This window comes from Chrysemys picta, chromosome 11 (assembly GCF_011386835.1).
Source record: "Chrysemys picta bellii isolate R12L10 chromosome 11, ASM1138683v2, whole genome shotgun sequence".
NCBI lineage: Eukaryota > Metazoa > Chordata > Testudines > Emydidae > Chrysemys > Chrysemys picta.
In genome coordinates, this window is record NC_088801.1 from 11,487,984 (window position 1) to 11,500,253 (window position 12,270).

Below are 12,270 nucleotides of genomic sequence, written 5' to 3' on the forward strand. Positions count from 1 at the left end.
ATCCAGAGGAATCTTGTAGTGGTTGAAATCAGCAAAGCCATTTCATCTAATTTGGGACCTGGAATGTCAGGACTCTCATGGACCAACCTAATACTGATTGTCCAGAGCATCTTACCGCAATTGTGGCCCAAGACATTATGCGATATGTCATCAATATCGCTGCTCTGAGCAAGACTCAACGAGCAGGAGAGGGGGAGCTTAAGGAACAAGGAGGTTAATGTACCTTCTTTTGGAAAGGAAAACTTGAAGAAGAATGTTGAACTCACAGCTGGATTTGACATCCAAACTGAACTTGTCAACCAACTTAACAAGCTCTCTATTGGAATCAATGAATGCCTTATGACTCTTTGATTGAAACTTGCAGTGAACTAATAGGGTACTGTTATTAGTGCGTATGCCCCAACACTTGATGCCAATGATGATGCCAAAGAAGAATTCTACACCAGCCTTGATCAAGTCTTCTTTGGTGTGCCAGTGACAGATTGGTTCATCCTTCTTGGCAACTTTAATGCTAGAGTCGGATGAGACTTGACTAGGAAGGTGTAGAAAAGATAATTTCAAACGGCATCCTCCTCCTTATCAAATGTGCAGAACGTGAACTTGTTATCACTAACACCTTGTTTTGCCAGTGAAACAAATGCAGGACATCACAACATCCACAATCCAAGCACTGGCATTTGATTGCCTAGGTCATTTTGCAGTCCCAGGCCTGGACAGACATCTGCATTACTGAAGCCATGATTGGAAGCAACGACTGCTGGACTGATCATCACCTCATCTGCTCGATCATGACCAGAAGACTAGCCCCTAAACGACAGCTTCAGTGGAAACGATGCAGACAGAAAATCCGTATAAAGGCACTCAAAGATCCAAGAAAGCGTGACCTCTTCTGCCAATGCCTCAGCGAAAAACTGACAAATCTAAGAGACAACTCAATGTGTCAGCAGGGTTTCCCCCAAATCCAGCATCCTCAGTGCCTGCGAAGAGACACTAGAGTTCTCTGACAGAAAACATCAGGACTGATTTGATGATAATGATCGGAAGATACAACACTTGACCGATCACAAACAACAACTTTTGTGTCTGGCAGAACATCAACTCTGTGCAAAAGAAGCCAGCTCACCAACAAGCAAAGGCACAGGACTGAAAGAATTCGTGATAGAAAGAACAGAAACCCATGATATACATGGCTTCCTTAATGCCATTAAAACCATTTATGGCCTATGCATTTGGAGGCCAACCTCCTGAGATCTAAGGATGGAAGGGAGTTGATCAAAGAAACTGAAGCCATCAATGCACACTGGAAGGAACACTTCGAAGATTTCCTCAATAGTGACACTGCAGTTGATGAGTTTCTTCACCTTCATCCCACAATATCTGATCAGAGGTGAACTCGCAATACCTCCAACCCTGGAAGAAGTGCGCAGAGCTATTAAGTAGATGAAGACAAAAAGGCATCTGGAGTTGATGGAATCACTTCAGAAATTTAAAACAAGGGGGAAAGGAACTCACCTTATAGCTACACACTTTTGTTCTCAAAATATGGAACCATGAGAAAATCCCAGATGAACTTAGAAATGCTATGACTGACAATTTTCAAGAAAGGAGAAATCTGACCATGGAAATTATAGAGGAATCTCTGGTAGCAACTGTAGGAAAGGTCCTCACAAGACTTCTCCTGAATCATCATCTTCCACTTGCCAAAGACATTCATTCTGAATCTCAGTGTGAGTTTAGACCACCAAGAGGCATTATTGACACGATCTTCACTGCTCACCAGCTGCAGGAAAAATGTAGAGAACACCACCAACCACTATACTTGGCGTTCATCAACCAGACAAAGGCCTTTGACTTCAGAAGGATTTTCCACAATGCTTCCCTATTAGTGAAGTATGGATGCTCACCGAAATGTGTCACCACTCTCCATCTCCTTCACAATAACATGCAAGCGGTGATCCTCTGTAATGGACCTACTATGGCTCCTTTAGGGTTAAGGCAGGCATCAAGCATTCCTTGCTGCAATGCTCTATATTTGATCACTGATAAGATCCTAGTCAGAGTGCAGATAATCTACCGAAAGGATGGCAACCTGGTTCCGCATTGGCTGCTTCCTATCCAGAATCAAAACATCGCCGACTTCAGTTGTCGAGCTTCAGTATGCTAATGATGCCGTAGTGTGTGTTCACCCGGAAACAGATCTTCAGGCGATTATAAACATCTTTGCTGAAGCATATCAGAAAATGGGACTGACACTTAACATCCAGAAAACAAAGGTACTCAATCAGCAAGCTCCTGGAGCATAATTCCCAGCCCCAGAAATATAGATCTATGATAACTTTCTAGTGAATGTTGTGCACTTCCCATATCTTGGAGGCCAGGCCATCTCTCAGACAGCAGACGTTGATGAAGAAATCCAGTAGTGGCTCAAATGTGCAAGCCAAGCTATGGTCATCTGAGAAAGAGGCTGTCTGAAGATTGCAACATCAGAACCAAAACCAAACTCATGGTCTATAAAGCTGTTGTGATCCCACCCTACTGAGTGGGACTGAAACATGGACAACATACAGGAGACATCTTAAGGTGCTAAAGAAGTATCATCAATGCTGTATGCATAAGATTCTCTGAATCAAATGGGACAATAGTCACACTAGTATCAAGGTCCTCTCGTAAGCCAATATTACGAGCATGGAGACTATGATTATTTATCATCAATTTTGCTGGGCATGCCACGTTGTCTGGATGCCTGATTCTAGACTGCCAAAACAAATCATCTACTCTCAATTCAGCCAAGGCAAATTCACTAGAGAAGGGCAGAAAGAATGCTACAGGGATGTCCTCAAGGCTAATATGAGAAAATGCAATATTGACATGGAATGTATAACTAAAGCTAAGTTTTTGTCATGGGTATTTTTTATTTAAAATAATGGACAGAGCATGCGAAATAAGAAAATCATGGAAATGTAGATATAGTAATGACGTTTTCATCAGGGTGGATAAAAATCAATTTAAAAAATCAATTTGGATTTTTTTTATTGAAATCTTTGATAAAATGCTTTTTGAGGAAAAAACCTATGTAAAGTTTTAATTAAGATATATTATAGCTCAAAGATATCTCCTCATGGAATAGGGATTATTAATTCTATAGTATGAGACAATATTCATGTAATGTTTAAGAAAAACGTTTTGTAAATGAGTTCCAATAGTTCATGGATTAGGGACCCAATTTTATGGGGTTCCACAGGCTGCTGTATAGATTACTTAGGTTAATCTTTCTATCTACCCAATGGGACTCAGTGATCAGTCTAGAAGATACCATCAGAGAGGCTCAGTTTTGCAGTTCTCAAACTGTGGCTCTCTCCCCCCCAGAGGTAAATAGCAAAACAGCAAAAATGTTTTTAAATACATAAATAAAATATAGAGGTGAGAAATAAGACCTCAACTCTATTGTCCCTCTGCAAATTTGTGTACAGAGAGTCAGTCCCTTACTCTCTCAAAGTGCAAAGTTTCAAAAAGTTCAATGAATAGAAGATTGTTGGGGGCAGAATAGATCTGGACAAGGAGAAGAAGTCTGGAGATAAATGTGAGAAGCAAGGGACATATGCTTGTTTTGTTAAAATATTATATGTTTGCTGTTGAAGAAAAACATCCAGAATACTTAACGTTGTTGTTTTAGTTAAATAAAACAATTTAAATGTCTGTTTGGTGATGTTCTCCTCCTAATACAGCATGGCAAGAAAATCCTCCAAATATTAATGATTAACCTGTTGAATTGGAGATATTTATGAAGTCATTGGGAGGTAAACTATCTGCTTCAATTACCTTTGGTAAATGAAATAACCATTCGCTTTCTGATATAGCTGTAAAACTAATCTGAAAAGTTTTCAAAATAAATCACTGTTTAAAAATGTAGAGTGTGTACCTTCTAAAAACCTACATCTATCTGAGTTGTGAAGAATATGTATTAAGGTTATAACCACCAACAAGAATGCACTTTTATGTAGAAAACCATTATTAAATCGAATCTTCCTGACCAGTGATTTAAATCAATTTGATTCAATCAAATCCACCCTGCACTACATCAATACAGAACTTTTAAACTGCCTATTTAAATCTTATATCATGTTAACTACTGACCAGATTAACTGTTAGAGTGTAAAACGGTCATTTTTTAATAGCTTTCAACTATTCTGAAATAGCATATTGTACATCGCCAGGTTGTCATCTTTGAGCGTCTGTCATGTCGCAAGATATTTTTGTAAGACTAAAGTGATCTCTCACAGTCCACACGGTTATCAGGCACCAATAAACACCTCAGAGCAATTATGGCCAGACTTGGAAAGTGATCTTTTAAGTTGCACCAACATTCCAGAATGTCAAGACCCTCCATTTCAGAAACTGCACTGCTGCAGTTACAAAAATTGGCTTTTGCCATCTCATTGTCTTCAAACATAGGAATAGACTCAAATACATTTAGTGATGCAAGGTCAAGAAGTTTGGCCTGATTGGGATCAAACACTTGGCAGGCTTTAAGAAAACTGGCAGCGGGCTGACAACCATTTAGAACCAGTCATGAACCAGTCCAAAACATTGATTCAGCAGTTCTTTCAAGTCACTCTTACATGTCTTTCAAATTTTTTTTGGCAAGTATGCTCTTCGGAGATGATCCGAAGTAGGTATAACACCAATGTTTTTCAGGGAGCTCTTCATAGCAGGATTGTCTAGGACATGTAGTGGAATGTTAGCGGTACAGAAAGCCTCTGTAAGTTGGTAAACTTCTGTCCTACGACGCAGCTGTTCTTTGGTCTTTACAGTAAATAGCTCACTCACTGTTCTTTGTAGTTTAGCTTTCTCGCTCAGGCCTGCTTCAAGCTCTTGTGCCTTATGTTTATGCAAAGCACTTTCTATGTTTGTCACAGCTTCCTTTTCATTTGTAATCTACAGGAACATTACACGCCGTACTAAACATCAACCCGCCACTTTCATGAAATGTTCCCTTTGGGTATTGACTACTTCTCTACTTAGTAGTGGTTTTTGCCACTTTGCTCTTCAGTGTACTTGGCGTCTCCATTTTTTTTCCCCCTCTGTCAGCTAAATCTTATGCACATGCACCTCACGCTTCAATAAGTTTTTTTTTGTTTGTTTGTTTTTTGTAATTAAACAGTGGCTAAGCAACAACCAGGGCCTAGAGTGGCCTGGGCCCAGAGCAGAAACTAAGGCATGGGCCCAACTCTACCTCCTGCCGCCAGGGGCTGACTGCCCAAGCCTCACTTACCAGAGCTAACAGCCCAAGGGCCTGACTGTCTTCACTCCGCTGGTGAGAGGTTGACAATTGGCTGGGGCTGAATGCCTGAGCTCCTGCTGCAGGGGGCTGATTTCTCTCAGTGCCTGATTTCTCTCAGGATCCCAGGAACTGCTGCTGGGGCTCCTGCCTGTGGGCTGTCTGCCAGCCTGTTGCTGGGCAGATTCCTGCAGGGTGGGCTGTCCACAGGTTGGTTGCTGGGTAGGCTTCTGCAGGCAGGCGGGGAGAAGAGACTGCTGTCCACAGCCAGTTGCTGGGCAGGCTCCTGTGGGGGAGAGTGGACTGAATACTCCTGCCCCAGGGACCCTGCTCTAGTGGCTGCCACGGAGCCCTCTCCCCACCAGCTGATGGGGGGGGGGGGGGGGAAGGGGCGGGCAGCACATGCTCCTGCCACTGAGCCCTCTCCCCACCAGCTGATTTTGGGGGGGGAGGGGGGCGGCGCATGCTCCTGCCATGGAGCCCTCTCCCCACCAGCTGATTGGTGGGCTCCTGCCAGGCACCCTCCAACCAGCTGATCGGCGGCGAGGCTCCTGCAGCAGCGCAGACTACTGGACAGCTGCTTTTAGGGCCCTGGGGACCCTTCCTCGGGGGGACTGCTGCACCCCTGGGCTGACAGCTGCTCTAGCCCTGCCATGGTGGAAAAGGTCACAGAGGTCCCGGGAAGTCATGGAATTTGTGACTTCCATGAACAATAGGTAGCCTTACATATAACCAGGACCAACAACAATGGAGGAACTGCTTGAGGCAGGGAACTCAGCACTTTGAGAATCAAATGTGACTACATGTAACGGAAAAACGGAAGTGACAAAGAGCGTGCTATGGCCCAAACCAATACTCCAGGTTCGGCCACCCTGCTGGGAAACACGTCTGCAATGTGGCAGAGTCTGCAACTCCAGAATAGGCCTTAGCAGCCATCAGTGGACCCACAGATAATTTGAAATGGACAATCCATGAAAGACAATCATCTTTGACTGATGGATTCCCAATGATAATTAGGCATACAAATTTACCCAAACTGTACACTCAACTGTTGAAAAATGGGTACAAGGCTCATGAATTGTCACAATGATCTGTCATCTAAAACTGGTTAAGAAAAGATGTGAGGAGACAAATACTGAATTAATTTAAACACAAAGGGTTTACTAATACCACTCAAGGACTATTTAAAGATTATGACTAGTAAACAAGAGGAGTAAAATATTGGAAATCAAAGAAACAAAATTGGAGTGCCAGAAATTAGGCCTAATTGGTGGGTGGACTATTTTGCTCATCATTCCCTTTTTTGGGGGGGTCCTTAAATAGAGACTTTGGGGGAGAAGATGAGGAGAATTTTTTACCATAACTGCAGCTCTGGCAGAACGATTGTTGCCATGACACTAGACCTAGAAACTCCAGTGGAGATGTTTGACCATCACAACGAGGACTCCGACCTGATACATGTGAGATCCTTCACTGACTTTCCTTCCCTTGTGTGCTTCTTTCTGGACCCCCCCCCAGATTTTTCTCCTGTCCCCTCTCCGCTTGCCACTGGCACCAGCATGGTGAATGACATGACCCATTCAGATCTGCCCAGACTGAGAGACCCCTGAAGGAGAGGGACCCGACCAGACTAACCAGATGGATGTCCTTGATCAGGGAAATGAGCCAGCATCCAGAACAACAGTTGTCATGGCCAACATGCCAGCTTGAAAGCATCCATCTGTGACTCACCAGCAACCCTGTATCCTGAGAACATCAAAAAAGCCATATTTCCCCGCTCTTTACTATCCTATCTTTTCTATCTCTCACGTATATCTATTTTATTTAAGGCATGAATGCGATTATCGTTCTGAATTGAATAGAACCTACCATTTCTACCCCACCAAGATGGGCTGTTTGGCTGAATAAGAGGGTTTAAACTATCTTAATCACAGTCTCTAGAAAGGCCTCTGAATATTTATGCAAAATAAATTTAATCAATTTCAGTTAATACTCTTTACTTCATTTTGATTCTTTTTCTTGTGTGTTTCAATCAATTTTTTTCTAACCTCTGGTCTCAGTTGTATAGTATGTTTGCCATGGTATTAAGCAGGCTGAGGTCTCTATATATCACCTCCAGATTTCATTTAACTCTGTAATGTTGAACAGTGAATAGATTATGCCCATTTAATTAATATAATAGGCATTGCTTGAAGAGGGTAGAGAAAAGATTGTGTGGGCAACTTTTTTTTTTTCTTTTTGTCCTTTAATAGTGTTTGATAGAATCCTGTGGGTGAGAGTGAATGGGTTGTAAACGGAAGTGAAGAGTTTGTACATTTCAGCAACTGTGGGGATAGAATAGTAAAGATGTGTGTACTAGAGCACTGTGGAAGGAGAGCGGAATTAAGGTTGCATGGGCAACTTTAACTCTGCAGGTGCTGCTTTTCAGAAGTTTGAGGGGTTTTTTTGCTCAACTCAACATTCTGCAAGGCAAAGACATACCACCAAACAACCTTAACTCTACATTAATGTGGCTTTTTGCCAATGAACTTCCTAGGTTTTGTAAACAGGAAAATATGTTGGTGTTAGGAGTGAGTAGTCAATTAGGCAGTTGTACATATGTCTGCAATTAGCATAGTGAGCCAACCTCTTTGTCCCCAACACGTACCCACACACATCCCAGCTGTGTCCACAAGCCTTGCTTCAGCACACCTCCCAAGCCACACCCATGATCCATGCAGTGAGTTTGGGGACTCCAACCTAGCCCCTTCCCACTACTGTACCCAAGCTTCCACACCACAAACAGGGAACATGTCCTTCTGAAGTCTTCTCTCTCCGGTATATAAAGGTTTCTATTGCTGTAATCTTCCCCCCGTCAAAACACACATAACCAGACTCCATGTAGTGCCTGGAGCACAAGACAACTACATTACAACAGTACAGTATTCCTGGTCATGTTTCACAATGGTTGATGGGCCAAGTTTGGGGCAGGACTGGTGACGGAAGATACAGGCAGGGTTTCTGTTCCAAAATACTGATTGTTTTATGTTTGAGAAAAAGATTCTCTGATCCCTGTCCAATAGATGTACCCCATCTCTGAGAAACATTGAAGCCTCAGAGCTTGTAATGTTTATGCCATACAGTACACTTTTCTGGTCAGCAGTGAACTCTCCACTTTCCCAATCAATGTTCTTCAAACATGTATTAATAGGTTTCATGCAGTGTTGAGGGGTGCAGTGGCAGTGCTGTAGGCAATAGGTGGGTTGGAGTGCATGTGGTTGGGTTCCACTGGCAGAACTGGGGAGTGCGGGGGATCAGGGTTCATTAGCATAGATGGGATGCAGGGGGTTGGGGTGCACTGGCAGAGCAGGAAGTGCAGGGAATGGGGTGTAGTGTCAGATGTGGGGTGCAAGGGGGTTGGAGTCTAGGAAGGCTGGGATGCACTGGCAGAGCAGGGAGTGCCATGCCTCCTTCATCTGAGTCCCCAAACTTTCTCACATTCTCTACCATCCATCCCCATTACCCTACTCCCCTTGCTGCAACCTCAAACTCCTCATCCTCTTTCGCCTCATTCCTTCCCCGCAAATACCTCTCCCCTCCCACTAAGCATTCACGTGTCTAATTTGCCCCCAAATACTTTGATTATATTCTCGCCAAAATGAAATGCCACCCGTTACTCACAAATTGCAGCAACCTCCAGCCATTCAGTCCAAGACTCCTTTTGCCTTAGGCTGGGTCTACCCTAGAAATTTACATTGGTACAGCTACGCCACTCATGGGGGTGAAAAATCCACACCTCTGAGAGGTGCAGCTATACTGACCTAACCCCCGGTGTAGATAACGCTAGGCCAATGGAAGAATTCTTCCATTGATCTAGCTACCATCTCTCAGGGAGGTACAGCAGCGTCATTGTAGAGTATTAAGTGTAGATATACCCTTGGATGGAGGCTTGGGAATAATTTATTAGATATGTTAATTGAAGTTTGTTCATAGCCATTAAAAGCTCTGTGATTCATTCAGTCATTAGTACCTCTCACTTTAACAGTACCAAGCAGCAGAAGGAACCAGGTTTTGGACCACTAACGTTACCCCGCACTCCTACGTGGCACATCGAATTTCAAAGCAATCTGAGGAATTGTTAAGATTTTGCAACACTTATGAGTGAATTTAAAGCATATAAAATGGCAAGAATGAAAACACTCTAGCAGTTTTTCTGTATGGGTGAATACATAGTGTAAAAAAAATTTAGATTTTCCTAAATACTGTTCTTAAATTGGCTCCCCCAAAGATTTAGTGGGTGCCATATACTACCTTGGGTAAAACTTGACAGATTGACACAATTTTGACCCACATCACATCAATAGTTTGAGCTCTAGCTCTGGGCAAAAAAAGCCCATCTAGAAGCTTTTTTAAATAGGGCTATTTTGGGGGGGGAGAGGTTATATCTTTGGAACCCTTTGGTCAACTTACTCCAGATTTGGCTCGCTAACCCTATGTGGCACTCTCCTGAGATGCATCAAATTTCAAAGAAATCCAATTAAGCATGTCAGTTTTACAGGACTTGCAAAGCTCCACCTTTTAAACAGATGTATTGACGCAACCTTTCCCTATAGTGACAGTCCTGTGCCACTATAACAGAACATTGGTTCAAATCGGATCTAAAATACATGGAGTTTTATATTCTATTGGAATTAACCAATTACAGCTAATACCAGAAAATTCTAAAAAACTCTAGATAAATTTTAAAAAGATAGTGTCTTCACTCTGTTTTGGATCATGTACTAGAAGTCAGGGATTACAATTATGCTCACAGTCAACTGATATTTTAGCTTCCTAGATAAAGGGGGGGTTTTGGGGAAAGGAAGAGTGATACAAAGAATCATAAAGATGGGTAAATTAAGGAAATGACTGCAGTGTTCTGTACTGCATTTATAAAGCACTTCAAGATTCATTGTCAATGAAAGGCTATATAAGTGTTAAGTTATTTTATCTCTTTGTATTATTTACTTTTAGTTTGGCCACATTTTAAAATTGTGATTTCTCTAAAGTTCTTTGTCAACTAGAATTAACATTTACCAAATAATAATTTAGTAAGAGACAAAAAATTAATTCTACTACATTTATATAAAAGCCAGGGAAGATATGCAAGAATGAAACTGGGAATTTACTCCATAATATTAGTAACAAACTAAACTATTATTGATTTAAAAAAAATCAAAACAGCATTTTTTCTATGAGAAACAGAAAAATCAATTCCAAGCTTACCAAATGCACAATGCAGAATCTAGAACAAAAAGAAAATTCAAATCAATAACAGTGACACTTCATATTTAATCAGTTTTAAAACAGTTGGCTTTATCAGAACAGTATCCACTAACACTACAATAATTGGGAGTCTTTCAAAGTTCCCACTACTTGCTGCAGTTGAGTGTCAACATCTAGTTTTCCAGAAAAATATTGGGCATAAAATTTCAGCTCTGATACTGTCTATCTTTGTAGAGTAGAGCAACCTCCGTTACTTTATCCCCAACCCATCTGTAAAATGGGGATAAAAACCTCTCTCAGAGGCATGAGACTTATTTCATTAATATTTGTAAAGCGCACTGAAAATAAAGTGCTAATTATTATTAGATCATTCAAAATGAAGTGATGTTTAACAATGGCTTGTCACTTTGTCTCACCTAACGTTCATGTAGTTGTCAGCAACATTAAAACAAACAAACAAAAAATAAACCAATCTACACCTACCTCAAGCAGAGCTCCAGTTTGGAAGAATTTCAAGGGCTTTTCTATTGAATAGTAAAGACTATGGTAGCTACCCTTAGTCAGATATGCTCTGACTATACCAACTGCTATAACAAGCCATCTGGAAAAAAGAGAAGAAAAGACTGAAGATAAGGGGATATTAAATTGAGCACGTATGCTGAGACTGAGCAAAGCTAAAGTTACCCTCTGCCATACCCGAAACCCTGCAAAGACTTCAAAGCTTGAATGTGTACAAACCATCACTTAAGAGTTAAGTCTTATGCACTTTTTTGAATGTCTTACAGTACTGAGCATACAAAAATATCCTTAACACAGAGGTAAAAACAAAAACTATCCCTTAATAACCTACGCTTAATTATGATTTAGTTGAGGGGTGTTCATGCCATTAAAATTAATGTCTTCAAGACTATGTAATAGACCCCTTTTGGAGGGTTTAATTACTTGGTAATTATCAAGCAGCCAAACAAATATTTACTGATGTTCAGAGCTCTTACAATACTACAGCTTTATGAAGCCTGCCATATAAATAGGAAATTAAATTTTAAAAGACATTCATTTTAGGGTTGTGATTCAGTGTAATCCTCCCCATTCATCATAAGCCTCCCCATTCAATGTACATGACAGCCTGTCAGTCTTCATTTCTAATTTCTTAGTTTTTATCAGAAACTGCTACAGGTAAGGAAGTTTCTCTAAGTAAACTGAACCTCAGCAAAAGAAAGGGCCCGCATCATATTAAATAAAAAAAACCCAAAACAAATGGAGGACAAAAGATGCACATAGTACAATATTACCACATATCTTTCTCAATAATATGGACAAAGTAATACAATAGTTTTAATAGTCCAAGAAAGACTATTAAGACATGAATCCATAGTTAAGTTTACAACCAGGATTGCATCATAAACCCCAATTTGAATTCACTTACGTGTTAGGAAAATTGCCAAGTTTACTCTAAAGACAAAGGACAACTTTTCTGCAAGATCTGAAATTGGTTAAATTGTTTGTAACTTTCCCTGATTTGAAATTTTGATCAGAGTGTAATGTCTCATTGGGTCCCTCAGACAGACATCCAATAAGCCTGCAGAGATCCTATGCTCTGCAAGACAGCGAGGGACATCGATACTGAGGAACTCAAGTTTCAGGGCAGTGTGAACTCAGCAGAAAGCAAGGATCCTGGGGAGTTCAGTTCCGCAGCGCTGGGAGATGTATGAGAAGCCATGACATTTGCATATCCCCATGCTGGCCCA

General features: G+C 41.3%; 1 protein-coding gene across 4 annotated transcripts in view; it reads right to left on the reverse strand.

The window, feature by feature from the left end:
* Positions 1 to 12,270, reverse strand: part of HACD2 (3-hydroxyacyl-CoA dehydratase 2) — a 48,629-nt gene that overhangs the window by 30,071 nt on the left and 6,288 nt on the right. For 3 of the 4 annotated variants that reach the window (XM_065561507.1, XM_005279815.4, XM_065561509.1), the window contains 2 exons: positions 11,006 to 11,123; positions 10,523 to 10,541 (listed from right to left, as the gene is read on the reverse strand). In XM_065561507.1, the coding sequence (XP_065417579.1) occupies positions 10,523 to 10,541; positions 11,006 to 11,123 (137 nt within the window). Of the gene's footprint in view, positions 1 to 5,272; positions 5,565 to 10,522; positions 10,542 to 11,005; positions 11,124 to 12,270 lie in introns of those variants that run through there. The other variant, XM_024104807.3, reaches the window with a different exon arrangement.